Raw genomic sequence first — 22,700 nt, 5'->3', positions numbered from 1 at the left:
CTAATGTACATCTTTCTTCCTTTCTAAACATAAATGTGCATAGATATAGTGATCACTAGATGAAAAAGCAGTTCTTGATGTTGCAATAAACATGCTTTAGTAAGGGCAGATCTTTGACATCGTAAGAAAACATATCTACGTATTGGCAGCAAAACCCAAAACAACAACAACAACAAAACCCACAACAACAACAACAAAATCAAATAAAACACCAAACAAACCAACCCAAATATAAAAGCAACAAACACTAGTATTTCTCATCTGTCTTCTCTCAGGTTATATGATTTAATCTAGAAATCAGAATAGACTCTGGATGCACTTTTAAGTATAACACAGAGCCAGTTCACCAGTGTTAGAGCTCTAGAGGGGTGCACATATAAGGAATTTGCCTCTTCAAAAGCATGGACACAAGCACAAAGCCAGTCACTTGTTCTGAGTTGAGGTCAGTCCTTGCTTCCACAGACTAGATTAAAGCTTCTGCATTCAGACCCTGATTTTTTCTATTTATTTTTGAAGTTTTATTCTTTACTGCAAGACCAATGGCTACAGTGCCAACAGCTATTCAGTATGTTCCCTTTATACCTCTCAGATTTGTCCCCAGAGGAAATAAATTCTTTCTTAGTTGCTTTTCCTACAGCTTTCACAGAAAACAGAAAAGCTGCCTGTTGCAGGTCCACAAGGCCTGTTTAGCAGCTGCCATAATTCAAAATTAGTTCTCTAACTTACTCAATCAATCCTGACAGGAAGCCATGTCTGAGGCAGAATCCTGTTGCTATTTTGTACCAGCAACACTTGGAAAGGTGAGACAGGGGAAATAAAAATCTCTATTTACTCTGTTTACTAAGCTCCAAGTAAGGCAATCATTATTCATGCTGCAACTTTGGCAAAATTTATCCTGCTCTTTTCTAACCGTTACTTTCACAATAGTGTCAGAGCAGGTTCAGGATTAATATAGGATGATGCTCCTCATCCATGTACAGGAAAAATGGATGGAAGATAAAAGGCTATTGACCACAAGTTGTTAACAAAAACAATTCTCCCTTTTCACTGTCCTTTTTTACTGGTGCTTTGATTGGCATTATATTCTTCACTACGTAGCTCAGGGTTCCCCAGTATGGTTGTCAACATCACCTTTTGCACCCCCACGCTGCAAAGCACCAATTCAGAACAATTAGGCTGCAGATAGCTTCAAACATTCCTCCTTTTTTCCTGATAACTGCGTGCTGGGAATGCTATTCAGAGATTGCAGGATAACTGAAGCAGAAGGAACCTCAGGAAACCTCTAGTCTTACTTGTTCCACTGCTTAGCTGTCCTCAGGGTAAAAAAACTTCTCCTTATATTCTATCCAGATCTCCTGCTTCAGTTCATGGTTGTTGTCTCTGATCCTTCCACTATGGAATCACCCTGAAGAGCCTGGCTCTATCTTGTTGAAAACCTCCCCATCTATATTGGAAGGCTGCTATTAGGTTCCCCTGAAGATGTTTCATCTCCAGGCTGGTGAAGTGCAGCTTCCCCAGCCTCTCCTCACAGGCCAAGTACTACAGCCCCTGACAATCTCAGGGGACTCTACTGAACTCACCCCAATTTACAGAAGTCTTTCTTGTATTTGGGTCCCAAAACTGGATGCATTATCTAAATGTGGCCTAATGCGGGCTGAGTTGAGGGCATAATCACTTCAGACTACTGGCTTTGATCCTGTCAGTACAGCCTGGGATGCTCTGGCACACTGCAGGCTCATGCCCTGCAGGACTCCACATCCTTTTCCACAGAGCTGCATCCCAGGCAGCCAGGGCCTGGTCTGCTGTGTTGCAGCGTTGTTCTTCCATCCCATGCAGAGGACTTTGCACTTGCCCATGCTGATCTTCATAACATTTCTGTCAGCGTATTTGTCCAGCCTGACCAAGCTCTCCTGAATGGCAATCCTACAATAAACTTCAAGAACATTCAGAATAAAGACATCCATCAGAAATTTTGGCACAGATGCAGAGATTTCAGTACTGTGGCCAAAACAGAAGTGCCTGAAGAGCTTCAGTTGCAGAATCCCTTCAGTATTTCACAGCTTGAGAACATGGTTTCCCTTGGCAGCCCACAGACAGAGCCACTGAGACTAGTCTCCAAACAAAACAGCCTACTGTCCATCTCATTCTCATATCTCTTTACTTTATCCCTATAGTGGCTTCACTTGGATGACATTTACTTTTGTACCATTGTATTTACTGTTGTCATCTATTTGCTGAGTGTCATCACTGGTGATAATAAAAATTACAGATGAAGAGCTGAAAGTCACTTTCTTCTTTGGTCTGTCCCCTGCTTTCTGAGACATAACTATCGGTCGGATTGGTTTGTCATTCTCTGTTGATGGTTTCTCTTTCACAGTCCTCTGAAATCTCATCAGGCGAAAGCACAAGAGTTGCAAAAGGCACCGTCGAAACTGCAAGAGAGAATAAACAGAATGAAGTTACAACTTCCTAAGCACTCACTACGATCCAGTGAACACAGCAGTACAATAAATGTATTTTTAAAAGTGTATTTCTGCACATCTCCACGTTATTCTGAGGTGGCTTCAGTGCTGTAACAAGCATGGTGGCATTTTTTAGTGCTTACTTTTTTACTCTGTGCCGAAGAGCTGAATAGGATCACCTAGCCAGTAGAGGGCACTGAAATGCTACTTAGTGTTTTAGCAGCAGAAGGATCTGCAATCGACAATCTGCTAAGAACAAGAGGACTAGGCTCCCCAACAAATGGGGGAGTGGGAGGGATAAGGCAGGAAGATCCCTCCTTTTCTCTGAAAAATAGTAGGACATCCTTCTAAACAACATTCCATTTAGCTGTGTTAAGGATTATTCTGTATTATTCTGCATGGCCAGTGACTTTCTTTTTCCAGGTACTACACAAGTTTTGTTATAGGAAATCAATCCTACTTTGACACTTGGGAGGCAATAGGTCCTGTTGGGAAGAGGACCTAGAAAGTTACAAAATGACAGGGCAAGATAATCTGGTGAAAGAGAAAGGTCATGTGGTGGTCTTGAAGATTTCAGAGATTGCTCGCTAGCCCAGGCTCCTGCCTGGCTATTGCAAACTAGTGTAGGAAATCACAGAAAAATCAGTTATTATTTATAATGAGCTAGAATGTAATGAAAACCCAGGGAAATCCTTCTAGCAATTATTCCTGATTTTTTAATCTTTGTCAAGTGGTTCTATTAAACTCCAGATATCTGTAACTTTATACAGTCTTGGTTTCAGAAGTTTACATGTTACAATTCCAGTTAGTATTCTGGATTATATTAAAGCTAGTCTACTTTTCATAATGAAGACTATAAAGGCAGATAAAAATAAAAACTTGTCATAGATAGGTATGTCTTCCTAACAGTATAAAATTTGTTTCAAAAGAGCATTTAACTGTCATCAACATGAAATTCTGGCTTTGAATACAGTGAAGCTCTGAGAAATGTTACTGGTGTAATATCTGAAATACTACACCAAGTTGTTCAATACTTCTGTTGCCATAACAGAAGAGTCAGAGGCAAATTTTTCTTCCCAAAAAACAGACATTGGGTATTCTGAATTTTCTCTGACAGAGTTCTTTTGTGGTAAGGGAGCGACACAGATGAGGTTTTCTAGTTGCAATCTATTTCATAGGTCAACTGTCAAAACTAGACATGTAAATTTTGACAGTCCTTCCCCTCCCTTTAATGTGAGTGCTCACGAGTGAACTCAGGCATTTAAAACCCAATTTTTTATAAGGTAGTACTTTAAGCCCCACTAGGGATTTTAATTCTACTAGATTTTTACACTATTTATCCTAGCTGTTCAATATTTTTTTTTAAATCTAAGCTTTACAGATTAAAGTAAACCAGACCTAAACTGGACAACTGTGGTATTTACTACTATTTACTAAAATAAGAAAATCTTTAATGTACCTACCTTTCTGTTCATGAAGATATAGATTACTGGATTATAGGCCGTGCTTGACTTGGCAAAGAAAGATGGGATGATAGCTACAGTTGGAGTTACAACATTGCTGTGGCCGTATGTTACCAGGAGGGAGACCACTGCATAGGGCATCCAACAAATAAGGAACGTAGAGATCATTAAGAAACACATTTTAGCCACCTTCTTTTCATATTTTAGAAGTCTGATCACTTGAACAGTCTGGAAATCTTCGACACAGCGAAGCTGTAGAAGAAAAAAAGATAAATGGTAAGGTAAAACAGCTCTATATTTAACTTTAAACTGAGCAGTTCTAGAGTTAGGTATAAATAACTGATTTAGTTTTAGGCACAGACAACTATACACCTTATCTCGTGAGCCACAATTCTTCTGGAAGTTTACATCATGGTTCCCAGACTTTTATTTTGTATATCAAGTGTAAAAATGTAATGTGAGGAAAAACAGAATAGCAATGTAGCAAAGCATGCTACACTTATCATCTTAAGTATTTTAGAAACCTAACTTGTTCTCATTTGCTAGTGTAAGAAAGTTCGGTCTACATTTAGTGGTTCTTTGGCTGGCTGTTTAGACAATCCTATAGATTTGTGTCATAAGCTATCTGCAGAGAAAAGAAAATGTCATAAATAGATTTCTCTGTACTGCTCCCCCTGCTCCAAAACCAGCCAAGGAGCCATTAGAGGGACAATAGATGCGCCTCAGCGATTAACATGCAAAAGAAGGCTGTAACACCTGAGCAGAGGAGCACTTAAAGGAGAAGAGCTGTGCTGGGGAAGGAGAGCGGTGCTGGTGGTCGGTGAGAAAGAAGGGGAAGAAGGCGCCCAAGCAGAAGTTTCCCTGCAGCCCATGGCAAGATGTCAGGCTGTCCCCCTGCACTCACGGAGGAAAGTGGTAGAACATTCCCTGAAGGCACCAGGAGAGGTGAACTTGGCCACTGGACTTGGATTTGCTGCCTGTGGACTCTGATTGCGCAGCTTTGGAACACCCCAGTGCCAGGGGAGTTTGTTCCCGAAGCAGCCCATGACTCTGGGAAGCCGAGGCTGGAGCAGCTCCGGACCTCGTGGGATGGACTTATGAAGGAGAGGTTTGTGGAGGACTCTCTCCCATGGGAGGGACCCCATGGGGAAGCAGGGAAGGACCATAAGGAATCCTTCCTCCTGAGGAGAAAGGAGCAGCAGGAACCACCAGCCTGTGAACTGACTCTAAACCCCATCCCCTGTCACCCTGTGCCACTGGGGGAAGGAGGGAGAGAAACCGGATACAAAGTGATTTGGGCCCAGGAAGAAGGGATGGGTTGGGTGTAATGTATTTAAGCACTGCTCTTTGTGTTTTCTGTGTTCTGTGTCCTGTGTGCATTTGATTAGTGTGAAATTAAATTATTATTTTTTCCCCAAGTTGAGTCTGTTTTGTCCAGGACCTTAATTGGTGAAGAACCCTCCTTGTCCTTTGTCTTGACCCAGCAGCTTTGTCCTCCTCATCCCAGAGTGGGGGTGCGGCTTGAGTGAGCAGCCATGGGCCTGTTCCCTTGTTGTCATGTTGGGCCCAACCCATGACACACTGAAAATATTATATTAAGATAATTGTTATTTTAATTAACTTACCATTCTTACTGCATATAGAATATGTCCATAGCAATAGGCCATGATCCCAACAGGTGCTACTAGACAGCCAAGGAAAAAAAGAAGCACAAAGGAGGTATCATTGGGGTCTTTTGATTTCCAGTCCACTGAGCAACCTAATCCATGAATTTCCAGCGTGTATCTGTTCCAGCCCAAAAGAGGTGCTCCAGTCCAGGCTAGTGAGTAGAGCCAGATGTATGTGATAGCCCGCCAAGACCAAGAGAAATCAATCACTTTTGCATGGACTACTCGAATGTAGCGCTCATAGGCAAGAACAGTAAGAGTCATAATTGAAACAATTCCTGTAAGAAAAATAAAGACAATCAATTTAATCATTCACAAACATTGCAAATTGGACTGAAGTCCTCTTGATAAATGTTTCCCTTGCTAGCAGGCGAACAGCTCAGGTAAATGCAGTCTATTCCCTGAAGAGAAGGTAAGGCAAGAAGTTCCCCTCTTATTTCTCTGTGCTAAAAGATTAGGAAATACAAATTTTTACCTAATTGTTATTAAAATAATCTACAGATGTTTATGGAAGAAAATTCACATAACTCAACTATAGGCTCTGTTTGCTTACATAGTACACTGAGGCTTTGTCTGTGATCAGTGGAAAGAAAGAGCAGCTCCTCAGAACAGTGAGTCAGAATACCTAAATTAACCTTACACGTTACCACCTTTCTTCTCCCTGCAATGATATTCAATGACTCATGTCCCTGTGTACTCTTCATATTTCCCCATTTTTTATATCCGAGTACTGAATTCTGGCCATGATAAAGTAATCAAAAGCACACACGCTTGGTTGAAAGTACAGGTGTGGAGAAGCAATAATTCACTGAGTCCCTGACATTCTCAAGGAAGTCACTGTAAACTCAATATCCTAAAAATTGGTATTTACATAGATCTTTGAACAGGTTTAGATCAAGCCACAGTCAGTCTGAAAGCACTGCTCATTAAAAGGACACTTGAGTTTTCTACCTACAACGTAAGAGACCTTGGTCAACCTTTTGGGCAGTATGTACTGAAGTGCAAATCCCTGCTCCGTTGGTATTCAAGAGGTGTCTGGTAGCATGCAGGCATGAGGCAAGAATGAGGCATGTCACAGGACACTACAGTAAACTCTCTTTGATGCAGGATTTCTACTGCAACAAGGTCATAGCTGCAAGAGTAGAGGTTGAAGTAGTTAACCATAAAAACAGAAATTGGAAACAAAATGTCTTTGCAGGATAAGACAAAATGTAGGGAATTTTGGCCCAAAAAAGCCAATCGTGTTTTGCAGTGCCTGTTTGTTAGTGGTACATGACATGCAGAAACACCTGTAAGAACCGGAATACTGAGATCTGCTATAAGGAGATGAGTTTTAAAATGTGTATTAGGGAAAAATGTGTACTAGGGAAAAAACCCAATACATTAATTCTGGTTGGGTGTGCTGTAGATAATGTAGATAATGCTGTTTAAGAGTATTTTGCATTTTGTCATTCTTGTCACTTCTACAATGGTCTACACGTCTGAGAAACTGATAAGAAAACAATTTCAGTGTGTTCAAGGGGTAGAAGCTATGTTGTGAGTGTGTATCACATATAAGTACATGTTTTTAACTGGGTGGATAAGCACCTTTCAACTCTCAGATAAGTAATTACCAATAAACTACTGAACAAGCAGAACTGAACTACAGGCAGCGTCTATCACCATGCAGACATTGCTGAGTGGAACAGAAATAGCCAGAGGAAAAATTTCTTAGTAGTGTTATCAGCATTTCAGAAGCTATTTAACACAGGAATGTCTAAGATTGCACTGCTTTTTTTCTCTCCCCTCCTTTCATGTTAAAAAAAAAAAAAAAGGTAGGGGAAAAAAAGCTGTAGGAAATACAACTATACTTCCATAGAATGCAAATAACTTTGTTAGAATTGTAAATTCGATCGTCCATTTTTTAAATATAGAAATTCTACACAGTAACTCATTACTTAAATTAAACATGCATTACTCTGTAGGAATCTGTAAGTTGGTCTTTTTTAGAGCTGTTTCCTTATATTTGAAATTAACTTCAGGCCTTCCAAAAAAAAAAAAATCCAGGTTGATACAAACACAGACTCACCATCAGTGAAAGAAGAGTCAGTATGTGAATGATAACAGGAGTCTGACCCCTGAAAATCAACAGGGCCTCACATCACCCACCTGAGGGTGTTACAAGAACTGGCTGACATTGCTGTGAGGTCGCTCTCCACAATCTTCAAGAAGTTGTCGAGATCAGGGAACACCCCAGAAGACTGGAAGATGGCTAATGTCTCCTCCATCTACCAGAAGGGCTTAAAGGAGTATGCAGGAAACTACAGGCCAAACAGTCCCGTTTAAATCCCTGGGAAAATTATGGAACAGATCCTCCTGGGAGCTTTCACAATTCAGGGAAAAACCCGCACAGATTCACCAAGGGCAAATCGTGCTTGACAAACCTGATCACCTTCTACAACCTGCTCAGATCATGTGGGGCAAGCAGTGGACATTGTCTACCTGGATTTCTCCAAGGCTTTTGATACAGTTCCCCACAGCCTCCTCCTAGAGAAACTGCTGCGTTATGGTCTAGACAAGTGGTCTGTGCAGTAGGTGGGAACTGGCTGACAAGTTGCACTCAGAAGGTGCTGGTAAATAGCTCCTTTTCACATGGGTAACCTGTCACAAGTGGAGTCCCTCAGGGATCAATACTGGGCCAAACTCCGTTTAATATCTTCATAAGTGACCTGGATTATGGGATCAGGTCTACTCTGATGAAGTTTGCCCATGATAATGAACTGAGTGGGGAAGTGGACACTTCGGATAAGGGAGCCACCCTGCAGGAAGACCTGGATAGGCTGGTAAAGTGGGCTAACAAGAACCTTATGAAGTTCAACAAAGACAAATCTAAGTTCTTGCACCTGGGAAAACATAATCCAGGGGTGCAGCACAGGCTGGGATGTATCCGACTGGGGAGCAGCTCTGTGGAAATGGTCCTGAGGGTCCTAGTGGCCAACAAGGTCAATACGAGTGAACAGAGTCCTGCAGCAGCAAAGAAAGTCAACAGGATGCTGAGCTGCATCAATAAGGGCATCACCAGCAGAGATAAAGAAGGCATCATCCCACTCAGCATTTGTCAGGCCCAGAACACTGTTCAGTTGTTGTCCCCACTATACAAAAGAGATTTGGACAGGTCGGAGACGGTCCCAGAGGAGGGCAAAGAATATCAAAGCACTGGGAAGTCTCACACGTGAGGAAAGAGTAAAAGAACAGAGTTTGTTCAGCCTTGAGAAATGAAGGCTTATATGAGACCTTTCCACCATGTTCCAACACTTAAAGGGCAACTACAAAGAAGATGGAGACTCCCATTTTACAAGGAGTCTCATGGAAAAGACAAGGGGTAATGTGTTCAGGTTACTACTGGGGATGATCCAACTGGACACAACAGGAAAATGTTTCACAACGACAATGATCAGCCATTGAAATAATATCCGCAGGGAAGTGGTGGAGTCCCCAGCATTGGACACTTTAAAGATTCAGATGCACAGGGTGCTGGGCCATCTCATCTAGACCATGCTTTTGCCTAGAAAGGTTGGACGAGATGATCCTTGAGGTCACTTCCAACCTGGTATTCTATGATTGTATTAATATTTTGATGCCTTCTTCCAAAGAGAAATAAAGGTGGTAAAAATCTGTACAAGATAAAACTTTTTAATTATTATTTTACTGAGTAAAGTCTGCAATTTGAAGGCTAAGCTTGTGATTTCAAGGTTTCGGATATTATACCACAAGTTGTTTAAGCCCTCAAAATACAAGCAGCTGCACAACTCTCAGTTATCCCACAAATTGGGGAGCTCTTGCTTTTGATAGAAATAACTTCTTGGCAACAGTTTTCCAGCTTGTAAAAGTTTCAACAATTTATTTTATCCCTAACTCTAAAGTATATTGAAAAATTCTCAATAGGTAAAGTCTTCAAAACTGTTAAAAATTACTTAGGAGCTTAGGTTTTGCTAAAGTCAGTGGATCATAAGGTCCACTTTTGCACTGGGGGCTGGGATGGTCCTTAATTTTTAATAAGACTTCAGTACAGAGGAAAGGGCAAGATTAGAACAGAAAACAATTTGAATTTTTCCCCCCCTTATGCATATTTCCGTTCTGCACCAATAGGCAACCAAAGCACATTTGATATTTCTAACAAAAGCTTTGAGAAAGAAGCAGCACAATTAGCTCATGTAACTAGAATAGCCTTGTAGATAGACCACTGAAGTATGAACTGACTTTCATACCAGTGAACGATCTGCCGCAACAACTGGAAACCTTATACGTTATTTGGGTTTCCCAGCTAGAGGGAATTTCAGCTACTCCGTGTGCATATTTTGTGGCAACAAATTCCATTAAGAAGCTGCAAAGCCATAAAGGCAAAAAATGCCCAAGGGTCCTGTTCAGCTCTAAGTAGAGAGCCTGCCACCTCCATGCATAATGATATGAGCTAGTAACTAACTCACAGTAGCAAAAACCTTCGAAGAATCTGTTCAAACTCATCATGCCACAGTCAGTTTGCAACATGCATTTTGACAGTCTGCAGCTAATAGCACTGTCAAGTCCCAACCAAGTTTCTACACAAGACAAGATAATAAAAAAAATATTTAATGCGTTACTTATATCTTATTTGGGTAATTACCTGTACCTCTGCTGCACTGATAACAAGAATAGAAAATTTCTTCTCAAATGAGGAAATCCTAATTAAATGAGAATCAGTGAAGGGAGAATTAATACCGTTTGGTAGATAAATTAATTCAATTGGAGATTAGCTCTGATGTCAAGGGATGGTTTCAAGCAGCATCTGTGATATATTCAACATCCTAGGGAGTACTGCTGGAACTTTATAGTTCTTGGTTATGATTAACAAATTTAAAAGTTGTGTTTCCTTATGAGATTATTTTTCTTCCCATGGAAATATAGGATTCTATTAAACCTGCTCTATTAACCTATTCATGCCAATAACAAGATAGCCAATGAACAGGACATCTAGAGATGCAGCTACAGAGTAAATTATAAATCTACATAGCTATCATGAGGTAAACCAGAGCTTTTCACAAGACCTATCTAGATGCATAGTTCAAAGAGATTAATAAAAAGTCACTCATTTTGAAGTCACCCACAAATGGACTTAAGGGCTCATTTCTTAAAGGGCCGCCTTCTAATAAATTCTTGCCCTTTGCAGAGATCTACATGTCAGTCTTTAATCATACTTTCCATCTTTAAAGAAAGTAGTTCCTCTTTTAATAGTAACTATCAAATGAGCTTGCAATGTACATGCTTCAGTTTGGCCTTGAAGCCAAAGCTGTCATATAAAAAAAATGTCTATAAAAGCAAATCCTCTAGATTGATGTGTTTTGTTATACAAGATAACTAGCTGAAGTGTAAAAGTGTTTTCAGATACAGAGTTAAAGCTTGAAACAATTGTAAAAATTCACCTTTGTGCCACAGGCTTGTTAGATGCACTACATATTTGCTTGTCATCCAGATTTTCCCCAGTAACTGTCAATGAAACTATAGAGAAGGCTGAGTGAAGTTTATTATGGTTCACTGCAAAGAGTTCACAAGTGAATCCCGAAGCCTTCATTCAAGCAAACTTATTTTAAATGGAGCCTCTTTACTTAAGGATTTCATTCCTTGTTCACTTTGGATTTTAACCCATAGCTTTCAGAATCTCATTCTAAAGATATTCCTTTCTATATTAGGCTCCACTTCAGCTTCTTCCTGTCATCTTTCCATTGTTAGTGATTTCTTCTTTTGAAACATTATTTTATCATAAGGTTTATCTTGCATTCTAACAGACTACTCTTTACAGCCCGTTAGCAGTTCTGTATCTTTGCCCAATATTAACACGAAATGCTTATGTCAGGAAGGATGGAGGGAATCATTAGATGATCATAGTTAAGGGGCTTAAATGCAGGATTGTGTACAAAGCAATCAAAAGCATTGGTCATTTGTGGTTCGGATAAACCTATTAAGTTAATCTCAGTAAGAAGCACATCTGAAATATGATGCATTTGGTGGATCTGATGAGATATCTATGCTGGGCATTAACGATTCTCTTCTTTTTACTGTGGTTATTAAGCCTTCTTGTGGCATAACCTATATTTAAAAACAACTGGAGTAACATACATATGTATCCACCTCAAATTTCAAACACCACACAGGTCTCCATACAGGTCATACTTTAGTTTGGATGACAGATTCATATTCAAATTAGAGGGAAAAATGGTCTTATTTGCTACACCCTTCTTTTGTCTACTCATTGAGCTTCTAGGCACATTTGAGCAGTAGTGGTGCAGTATTATTTGCTCTACTTCCTGTCATAGTTGCATATTCAGATCAAAAACTACAAAGAAACTTGGAAGTTTGCTTTGACTGTAAAAAATAATAAATTCATGATGCTAACCTGAGCAAGCTAATTCAGGCTACAACAAGAGTAAACCCAAGGTTTTAGTTTGTACTAGGCAACTGGAATTCCACAGTACTGACAAGTGTTGACTAAAACTTATTAACAAGAGTGAAAAATATAACCTCCTTGTTAGAGATGTCATGGAGCAAAATACAGATATGTCTTCCTCCAGTATGGATTAATTCTTAACTTTGATTTCTCTATCTTGACTCTAGTTGTGATGTCAAGCTTCAAAACAATCCCAGAACTTTAACACTAAAGAATAGGTGTAAGTGTTCTTTGACTACTCATGCTAAAGCACAGAGGCTAGTAATCATGTACCTCGTGACACTGAGGTAACTATCCCAAGTATTGATGTCATCATGCTATGAAATTAAGCAATTTATAGGACTCAATATCCTGTGAGGTTGAGACTTGGAGGCAGGGGCAATTGTGTTCTCTTCCTTGTTATGATGACTAGTTGTCTGCATCTGGTATTTAGCTTTATACTCACTAGGCCAGCAGACTTCAGGGTCTTCTTCCTATGTGACACTCTAGATTTTCTTTTGCAAGGCTAGGTCCACAGTATTTCACGTGATAAGCAGAAGGAATATCCTTCAGATACATAACATGTCTGACCTGATCCCACAATTCCCTCATAGTGCTGAGCTGGCACTTTCAAAGTGGAGCAGTAGACGCTGACTCCCAAAGATTGTAGCTGACATGGCAGGAATAAAAACAAGGAACCTTACACATAGCATTACCTAGAGTGGACACCCACAAATAAATCTCCTATAAGTAGAATACTTCTCACCCTTTCAAAGATTCTCTTAAATCTCTCTTCAGAGCCATCCCTGTCTCATCCTCTATATTCCTCCATCTTTTGCTTTTTTTTTTTTTTCAAACCTGCTGCCTATGAACATAGTTTTTTCATATCCTTTGGTGGGAAAGGATGGGAATACATGGCAGTATCAAGTACAACTACTGATTTTCTTCTTTGCATGCTCAAAAATCTAATTGAAAGTCAAATCTATGACCATAAATAAGCTTAAGCTGCAGCTACCATTAAAGAAGTGAGAATACAATGAAACTTGAAGCGTATTAACATACGCTGATTTTTATATCTGTCACTACTCCTACCTGCCACTTTCTGGTACCACTCCTTTAAATAAATTGGCCTATTACCAGCCCTGTAAAGCAACCATGAATCTTTTATTTCAAGCCACTATAAATTAAAGAGAACTCTGTTTTCTACTCTCTCTCTTCTCTCCCTCCCACCTCCACCCAGTACATTGATTTTGAGTCAGCTTTGGTTGGCTGGCAACCAGCATGTAACAATGCCCATTGTAACCACAGAATATAATGGTATTACTTAAGTCAAATCTTGGCAGGTATTTTCAAAGAGCACACAGATGCATGGCTTCTTGTGCTGTCTCTGTAGAAATGCAGTGCTTTGCATAATGCCATAAACTTTGGTGCCAGATCTCACCTGGAAAAACCTTACCCTTTTTAGCCCATCATATCTACATCATGCATGTTATTGCGCTGCTTCCAACAACCTCATCTATGATTTAAGCATAAGGATGACTCCATTCTCCAAGCACTATCCACTTTTTGTGGCCTAGCACAGAGGAAAGCACTGAATTTTACTTCCCTCCCCAAGCATGCTTTCTGGAAATGATTTAGATTTCATTCTGAATTAGTTGCATATTTTCATATGTTAAATATGTGCTGATTTTAAAAAAAAAAAAAGAAAGAAGAAAAAAAAAAGCTGTTGCAGAAAGCCATTGGTTATTGTTTGAATATTAGCCCCTGAAACACGAAACAGCACTTATCTGCAAGTGAGAGGCAAATTTAGGAATTAATTGCTTTGACTCAGCGAAAACACACATTTCAAAACATTATTTTTTACCTAGAACAAATTTAATTATGCTTAAAGCTTCTCAGAATACTTGAAATCTGTGTACTTTGATTCAAGACCAAGGTGCAAGGTTCTGAGGGTTGATTTACTCCACTAGCAAATCAGTCTTCCTAACTCTTACTGAAAGGCTTGACTGCTCAGCGTTTACAGATAATGCTTGTCTGTTCTATAGATTTTTCATCTCAGAGAATACTCCTTTCTGCAAGTACTGATTATAAACATAAACACTCTTTGTGTTCAGGAGCTACAGATGCTAGTTTTAGCTTCAATTTAAGCCTAGGGAATTACCTAGCATGAATGGGGTCATTCCCGTTTAAGCTGCATACGTCAAATGTAGCAGAAGAAAAGTGTCTTCTTGTTTAAGCCCCTAGCATGCAATTTTTATGTTGCAATTCTTTCTCTCTCAATAGCCAGACACTCAGAATCGGGGAGGAACGATAAGCTATTTCTTGCTATTTCTTGCTGTTCAGAGTTTTTTTGAAAGAAAATTCTCACTTTTCCCATTTTGTATTGTTTTCCTACTGAAATACTGCATTTGGCATAGACTTGATCCTCCCATGTGATAATTATTTTTTACATACTCTTTTTTCTTAAGTCATATTAGTCTGGATACATCATTAAATACTTCAAGCTGCACAGTGTAGGTCAGCATGGAAAGAAGTGTAAAACATATTTGAGCTGCAGTGCATTGTCCCATACCATGCATCTGTTCTGACTTTATAGTCCTTAATTAGATTAAAAAAAAAATATTGCAGTGCCTTCAGAACAGAAGTGTTAGTTCCATCTAGTTCTAACAATTGCAACTGCTTCTGCCCTCTCCATGCAATACGCAACTTACCTGCATGGTTTGCCATAGCCTGTCCCCCAAAACATGGCTTGTAAATTAGACAGCACTGGTATCAAATATGTATTCCTGAAGACCTAGCATCTCTGCAGAGTAATGATGCAGCAAGTGAGATTCCACCATGAGACAGAACATTACTTCTGACAAAAGACAAATTATTTTCTATATAACTTAAATCTTAACCTACATCCAAGTGCCGAAATACTATTTTGTATACCTTATCAGAGGGTAAAGCAATTCTACAATCACTCCTCACCTCCTTCACAGTTGGAAAGCCAGACAATTTAGTAGAAGCAGCTTCTTGTTCATAGCAAGACATGGCGCTATTGCACTCTGTAGTTTTGTATTACAAAATATATATAACCAGTCTATTTTAATTCAGCAATTAGACATTACTATATGTTTTAGGTGAAAGCTATGTATCACTTCTAATTTTTCAAGAAATTTTAGCATCTGCAGTCAAATCTAGGTAGATGAAAACCACTTCTTCTAGACACAATCGACTTCAAGTATTTTATATACACCTCTCCTATAAAATTACAATGGAATTAATCACCCCTTCCATGTTAAATCCCATAAGTGAATAATTCACTGTAAAAAAAAAAAATAAATAAAATCCTAGAGCTGAAAGGATGCTGATCTAGACTCCAGCTGTCTGTAAGACAGGATCCTAAAACTGTCTGCTGAGTAACATAGAAAATGTTTTTAGTGACATTAAACCAGTGCATATAGCATACATTGGTGATACAAGGTGGCACAGGGCATCATTCTTTCAGTGTGCAGAGAAGAGCCTTAGAAAAACTAACTGAACATTATATATAAATAAATATTTTTGCTTTGCTTTAAAACAGGCTGTAAATGGAGCGAGGTCCAAAGGACAGTCTCTGATCATTATGGCAGTATCATGTGTGTGTGAGAAGGGAAAGAGGGGAAATCAGCATGCCTTATCAAATATAAAATAACCTCAGCTGTATACTCCACAGCTTTTCACAGAAAAATACAGTCTGTAAAACTGCTTACAAATTTTCTCATCCTCCAGTTCACATTCTTGGAAGGGAATATACCTGCATGTCAAGATTTACTTGGTAGCTCAAGATCTAGCTGCTGTATACCAACAGTGACTTGTCCAGAAGGGTCATAATACTTTCAATTAATTTGACTTTAAAAGCTTGCAGTGTTTATTTACCCTTACAAGAACTTCTTACAGTTAGAAGAGATCAAGAGCTCTATTCACACTTCAGTAACACTAGTCTTTCAATCACAATTAAGGTTTAATAATATAAAGCCCAGACTACACCCTTACTACTCAATCTTCTTATGCAAGAGATTGCCTCAGATACATGATTTTGGTTCCTGTTCCTCAAGACCATTCCTGTTATGGATCAGTTTTTCCACTCCTTTCTTCCCTTGCTCAAATATATCAGAAAGTCTTAGAACACCACTGCTGGCAGATGGATTCATTGTCATTACTTGTAGCTGAAGTGATTTATGCTTGAGAGGTAGGTATGTATGTTCCACATGATCAGACTAACTTACTTCTGAACCCTCAGGGTCTATTCCTATGTACAGAAGGCATTAAAGCAGATTTCCACTGCCTGTGGATGGACGGGGTACAAATTTCTGCAACAAAGTTCTGCAACAATCACTGTCATTTTAAAAAATCTTGTTTGGCTGTGAAAAGCTAACAGATGCTCATAAACATTTTTATGCCCTGAGCCCACAATTAAACAAATTTTGCTTCAGTTAAGAGGGTACCCGTGTCTGTTAACAAGGACATTTGGGTATGTTTACCTGCTAGGTGTTTTCTCTAGCAGTTATACCCAAAAATGGAGACCGAAAGCCTTCCAGGAATTAGTTGTATTTCTAAATCAGATAAAGAGATTACACAGATCTCTTCTACTTTCAGCTTGGTTGACTATAGGCAGAGAAAGTTACAAGCTATTGCATAAGAAGAGGGTGGCAGACTCAGGAGGACCAACATAGTTGACTGCACACCTTCATCGAAAGGTGACCTTCACAGACTAAATAAATCACTTCATTGAAGTAGCTATCATACTCCATCAGGATACATCACTTGTTAAAATATAAACACTGGAACTCAGTATAACTAATTTAAATCTGGATTACTGTCTAAAACAGAAAACAATGTCATCAAAGCTTAGACTACGACTTGTCAATCTGATCTGTCATTTTCCTCACAGTAGTATATGGAGTGCTGGAATGGCTTTGTAACAGCAAAGAGAAGCTCTTTTCATGGCTTCCGTTGTGAAGACACGTCCATAAACTGTATCTTGACTTCAGAATCTAATGTTTGTAAGAAAATTGGTATTGTTACTTGTGTGATAAGGACAGAAGTTCAGTTATCAAAATTGTTATTCTTGCACTGCAGCCAGCAGATCTCTGCACATTCTAAAGGTCCAATGAAAAGCTTTGAAGTCCCAGGAAAAAACAGCCAGCAGTAGCATGTACAGTAAGTTCTGAGCTGTACAACCTAACACAAGAAGCCCCTACTACATGGGGCTTGCCTAATGATAAAGTTGTGATAATGCAGACACAGGCTATTGCAAGGAACACAAAAAATAGCCATTTATTCCTAGACAGACAATTTGCAGTTCTGTTGCCACCTTCTCAACTGAAAAGGTTCAGAACATGAACATCTGCTTACAGTGTCTAAGATCTGGATCTCACATGCCTCCAAACTGCTAGACTGGCTGGTAAAATGAGAAGAACTTTTACAAATAAGTTTTCAAATTCTCCAATCCAAAATTACTAGAAGCATAGAAAGGGCCCTCCTTGTTTTTGAGGGGGGGAAGTTGTCATTGTTATGTAGGAAAGGTTTCTGAAAATGTAGAGGCTACCACTTCATTTTAAGCACATATTCCATCTATGTATTGAATCGTATTGACACTCTTAAAAGGAACACAAAAATACCTTGACCATGCTTTTCAAAACAGTACGAGCAAAAACCTCATAATGACATGAAAATTTAAAATAAAGCTGCATGGTTGTGTTTTTCAAAGTGATTCCTGATCATTAACTACAGTAATTGGAAAAAAAACGGTTTTTAAAATAATGGGTCCTAAACTTGTTTACCATCAGGGGAAACTCTCATTTATACCTCAACAAATGCAGAAAACAACTTACACCAAGTCCTGGGGATTAGGGGCTGTTCTGACAAGGGAAAAAAAAAATAAAATTATATAAGGATTCTCTTCTTTTAATTTAAAACCTCAGGTCCAGAGGCTTTAGTCCTGGAAGGCTGGTACAAAAAGCTCACATAGCAATGTCCAAGCTCGTACTCAATAATGTAGTTGCATAGCTGTAAATAAACAGGCTTTGGTCATCTAACGTAAAGTGAGCTGGACTAGGTCCAATCCCAGCAAATACTCACAGCAGTAAAACAGCGTCACAGTATCTGTTATGATTTAATAAACTCCATAGCCATAGTACCAGAACTACCTCCACTTTATTCTAGAAATGTCTTTGTTAGGTCACTCCTGGTTTACTGAGCAATTGAAAACTGCAAAGCTGCAACTACTCTGTTTGGTAATGAGAACTTCACTTTTAAAAGCTGACAATTTTGTCTGTCTTCTGACCAATGAATGTATTTTTTATTCCCAAAAATTTCTGGGGGAAAGAAGTGGAATGTTATGCTTTAAGAAGCACTGTTAGATAATACATATACAAGACTTTCATTATGTTACTTTCCCCTCCACCACCACCTCAGGAAATAGCTGACTTGGGCTTTAATTTACAAGAGAAGTGTATTTATAAATATAATATCAGGTTACTCTGAATGAAATCTTCAATCACTGTCTTCACCATTATCAAGAAAAAAAAAACAACAACAAAACACATCCACCAAACAAAGCAAAACAAGCAAAAAAACCCAAATAAACTCCAAATATCAAAACCCTTCAATTACTGTTCTCTTCATAGACATACTACAAAATGAAAATAGAAGCTGTGGTGGCAACAGTCCAGATGGCAAGCACAGTGTGAAGCTACCTGCAGGGCACGACTTTTTCCCTCCTCAGTATTGACATGCCCCACTGCTGACCTACTCCCGTGGGGAACCACTTATCTTCACTACCAGAAAACAACGTTTCTGTTTCTAGCTGAGAAGATAAAAACAATACTACCTACAAAAGGAAACCTTAAACTTAGACATAACTTAATGAGGTTAGCACCACATTGTAACAGTCAACTTAAATATTTTCTATTACTTTAAGTGGCAGATTAACAAAGTACACATTCAGGCATCAGATACTCCTGTGCATTAAGTTGTACGTTTACCCTCCAGTTCCATCTGAAAACTACACACACTTTTCTAATACATAATAAATAAAAATAAAAATAAAAACACCAAACAACAACAAAACCACAAAAAACAGTGATGCTAGCTTGCCTACCCTGTAGATGAAGCCCAATAATTTGCCTACAGTTCTTTGGGAACCTAGTTATTTTTAAAAAGAATGCAGGAAACACTGCATCAACACTGAATACACTTCTAGTGACAAATTATGCAGCTCACCCCAAAATAAAAATAAATTTTAAATTGTGTGTGAGTAAGCAATCTGCTTGCCAATTTATTCCTCTTTATATCTATTAATCCTATCCTTGGAAGATGGTAAGAGAGTATTATAGTCTGTTTTTTAACATCACCCCTCAACTGCATCTTATTTTTTGACCCTGTATGGAAAATGTCTGAATCAAAAATAGCAAGTATAATATATAAGGGATAAAGGCAGGAACAGAGCTACACATCTCCTGTGTAAGTGTAATGTTCAGCTGTCTGGCAGAATCTGGTTGGCAAATGCTTGAGTTTCTCAAGTATTTGAAATGGTTGAGCGATGTAGACAGCCTTATGTTTGCTAGCTTCTCTAGTACTTTCCCTGAATATACTGGCAAACAAATGTCTGAGAGCTGTGCACTGCAGAGATCCTGCAATATCAAACCTTGCTTAAATGTCTGACTACATCCTGCATCCACCACATCTTCCAAGATACAAACTGCACTGGGCAGCAGCAGTCAAATCAATCATGAGCAACTACACACCTTCACCCCAGCAGCCCACCAAAGGCGTAGTGCCACGTCAAACAGATTATGCAGGAAAGCAACAAAGCATTCTAAGACTTCAGCTTGCCTTATCATAGCAAATTTTCAGTGCATGGACACTGCATGGGTGCACTGTGATCCACGTCTAATTTATACACCTCTGCCAGAAAAAAAGGAACTGATGTGAACTTTAGATTTGGTTCCTCATTAGCCAAAAACTTCCTTTCACCATTAGAAATACAATCCTGTTCCTCTGCAGCATCCTCAACCAGTAAAAACTAAGCCGTATTCCTTTCAACAGGTTGCACTTACTCTTCTGCAGACTTCTGTAAAGGGTATTGATGAGTTTCAGGAAAGAAAATAGCAAAACGCTTACAGTTTTTGAAAATGGAAACAGCAGAAGTAGTCCTTCTGCAGCGCTAAAAGCCCCGTTCCACAGGAACCAGTGGTTTCCCAAAAGACAACGGTGACACTGCTATGGCTGAAAGATAGACAGGATTTGAATTTCACAGATGGATAAAGAAGTTCAAGTCACTGCCGGGCGCTGGGTAGCCTTACGGACAGCCAAGCCCGGCCCGGGGGCGGCCGGCGGGGCAGGGAGCGCAGCCACAGACGCGGACAGGTCCCCACCTGTTCCACGGAGGCCGGACCCCACAAACCGCATCCCGCGCGCTCCTCATCCACAGATCGCAGCGTTTCCTCATGTAAAATACAACACTTTATGCCTGTGAAGTCTGAGCAACGCTCGCTCAACTCGGAGATCCCCGGTAACAACGCTGCTGCCTTTTCCCCTAAGTTTCTCGTCACACCGGCGAGGACGGGAGGCCGAGAAACAGATGCCCGATGCATGTGCTGTTTGCTCCCGCTCGTCTTCCTCAGCCTTGCCCACCTCCTTCCCAAAGCCTTGCCCTGCGGCACGGCCGGGAGGCGGACCCCGCGCCGCAGCCCAGGCAGCGGCTCCCCGGGCAGACAGGGCACGGCACGTCCTGCCGCCCGCCACGGGGAGGGAGGGTGGGCGGCACTACCGGGACCGGGACGAAAGGCTGGTCGCGGGAAGGAATTCCCTGGGACAAAGCTGTGAGGGACGCGGCGTTCGTTTTAGGGAGGGAGAGAAGCGACGGTTTGGGCGGGGTACGTGACGGCTGGGGACAGGTGGGGAGGGGGGGCGTGATGGTGGGGGACAGGGCGTGGGACCCCGGGGAAAGCGGGCAAGGAGAGCGCGGGCAGCCGAGAAGAGGGACCAAGCGGGACATGGAAGAACAGGAGGCGACCGTGGCCCCGCCACCCACCGAAGAGGCTGTTGCTGAAGCCGTCCCAGACGCAGCCGGCGGCGTCCCACACCCAGCGGCTCTTCAGGCAGGACATGAAGGTAAGGCTGACGCCGAAGACCGACACCAGCAGGTCGCTGAGGCTGATGTTAACGAGGAAGAGGTTGGTGGGCGTGCGGAGCCGTTTGAACTTGTAGTAGAGCACCAGCACCAGCAAGTTGTTGCACAAGCCCAGCATGCCGATGGTGGCGACGAGCAGCGCTAGCAGCTCGTAGGTGCTGGCGCTGAAGAGGGGCCGGTCGCCCGGCACCTCCGGCTCCGGCGCCGCGGGCTCCGGGCGGCTCGTCGTGTCCGTGCTGTTCCCCGAGTGCATGGCTCGCTGCTCGCAGCCCGGCGGAGCGGGGCTAAGCCTCTCCGTCCGCTGCTGGCCCCATCGCAGCCCGCTATGGAGGGCAGGAGAAGGAGGAGCCCCCGCCGCCTTCCCGCCCACTGCGGGCGCGCCCCCGGGTGGCTTCGCCCTTGCCCGGCTGGGGGTCGGCTGCCCTCAGCAGTGCTGTCCTCCGGGGGCCTGGCTGGGGCAGACCGCCCCTGTGCTCAGCCCTGAGGAGAGGCAGAAACTGCTGAACCAACTGACTTCTCCGGATGTCATGTCAATGAAAACTCCTGTTACGGCCGTGGTTTCTCCTAAGGTGCTTCTCCATAGCGCTCAGAGGTGGCTCTGGTAGTTGCATTCTCACAAGGTGACCAGCAGCATCGTGGCCCAGGCAAACTTGAGGTGCAAGTGAGCACCTTTTCATCCGTGGTGGAGCAAGTAAGATACCAAACCTTGCACTGGAAAGTCAACAGTTTTTATATCTTTTTATGCAGTGTGTGTTGTGTGAAAACAGTACTGGAACGCCCCAGGTGCCTGTGTGCAGCTCTGGCTGGTTTTAGCCAGGGTGTTGTACTGATTCCCAGCTATGCTGGGGTGGCTGTGCTGCCCCCAAACCCAACCTGTCCCGGGCTGTATCACAGTCATTTTTGCTCAGTGTGGGTTTAGGCCTAAAACACCTTGCCAAACCAAACATCAGTCTTCCTCACAGGAATAAGTGTTTTATTGCTTTACTAGCTGACCTGTGTGTATGTGCTGATGAGTGACAGCCTTCACAAAGGCCCAACTAAAACTTCCAGTTAAAATGAAAAAAAAAAAAAACAAAACTTGTCAGCTGTGGAACCAAGAGAATGTTCACAGAATTTTGTCTTGGCCAACAATACCTTGGGTTTTTTTCCTCTTTTTTACACGTAAAAGGGCTATGTGATTGCTTGTGGACTGAGACTGAAAAAATGGCTATTTGAGCTAGGTTTGATGTCTTTCAAAACACATATCTATATACAAATTATCAGTTTGTCATGGCAATTTTATATGACAAACTACTGTAACAGAAGAGTTAGGAATAGAAAAAGTAGTGGGTCAGAAAAACCAAACAGTGATTAAGGGATCTACTCTTATCAATGTTAACTTTATTTGTAGGGTTTTTTATTGGTTTGAAATCCATCAAGTATGATTTAATCAATAACTGCAACCTACTTTAGAAAGCTAGTTCAGTTTGTTTCTTCATCACTTCATCTTCTGGGGTTTTTTCTCAT

At 41.0% G+C, this 22,700-nt stretch overlaps 1 protein-coding gene across 1 annotated transcript; it reads right to left on the bottom strand.

Annotated features, from left to right (window-relative positions):
* Positions 1 to 1,895: 1,895 nt before the first annotated feature.
* On the bottom strand, positions 1,896 to 21,447 carry OPN3 (opsin 3). The gene is made up of 4 exons (XM_051614206.1): positions 21,096 to 21,447; positions 5,551 to 5,870; positions 3,926 to 4,177; positions 1,896 to 2,432 (listed from the first exon to the last, which is right to left on the bottom strand). Exons 1-4 carry the CDS (start codon positions 21,445 to 21,447, stop codon positions 2,169 to 2,171), a joined length of 1,188 nt encoding a protein of 395 aa, XP_051470166.1. The 3' UTR covers positions 1,896 to 2,168.
* Between the last annotated feature and the right edge of the window lie 1,253 nt (positions 21,448 to 22,700).

This window comes from Apus apus, chromosome 3 (genome assembly GCF_020740795.1).
Source record: "Apus apus isolate bApuApu2 chromosome 3, bApuApu2.pri.cur, whole genome shotgun sequence".
Classification (NCBI taxonomy): domain Eukaryota; kingdom Metazoa; phylum Chordata; class Aves; order Apodiformes; family Apodidae; genus Apus; species Apus apus.
This window is presented reverse-complemented; position numbering and strand designations above follow the sequence as displayed.

What these genes read in the sequence shown, in the direction of transcription:
- OPN3 (XM_051614206.1), bottom strand. Translation starts at nt 21,447, where the DNA reads ATGCACTCGGGGAACAGCACGGACACGACGAGCCGCCCGGAGCCCGCG. An exon ending in TTCTATATGCAGTAAGAATG is followed by an intron (nt 4,178 to 5,550) that starts GTAAGTTAATTA and finishes TTTCTTCTACAG; the next exon opens with CTTCGCTGTGTCGAAGATTT. An exon ending in ATATCTTCATGAACAGAAAG is followed by an intron (nt 2,433 to 3,925) that starts GTAGGTACATTA and finishes TCTCTCTTGCAG; the next exon opens with TTTCGACGGTGCCTTTTGCA.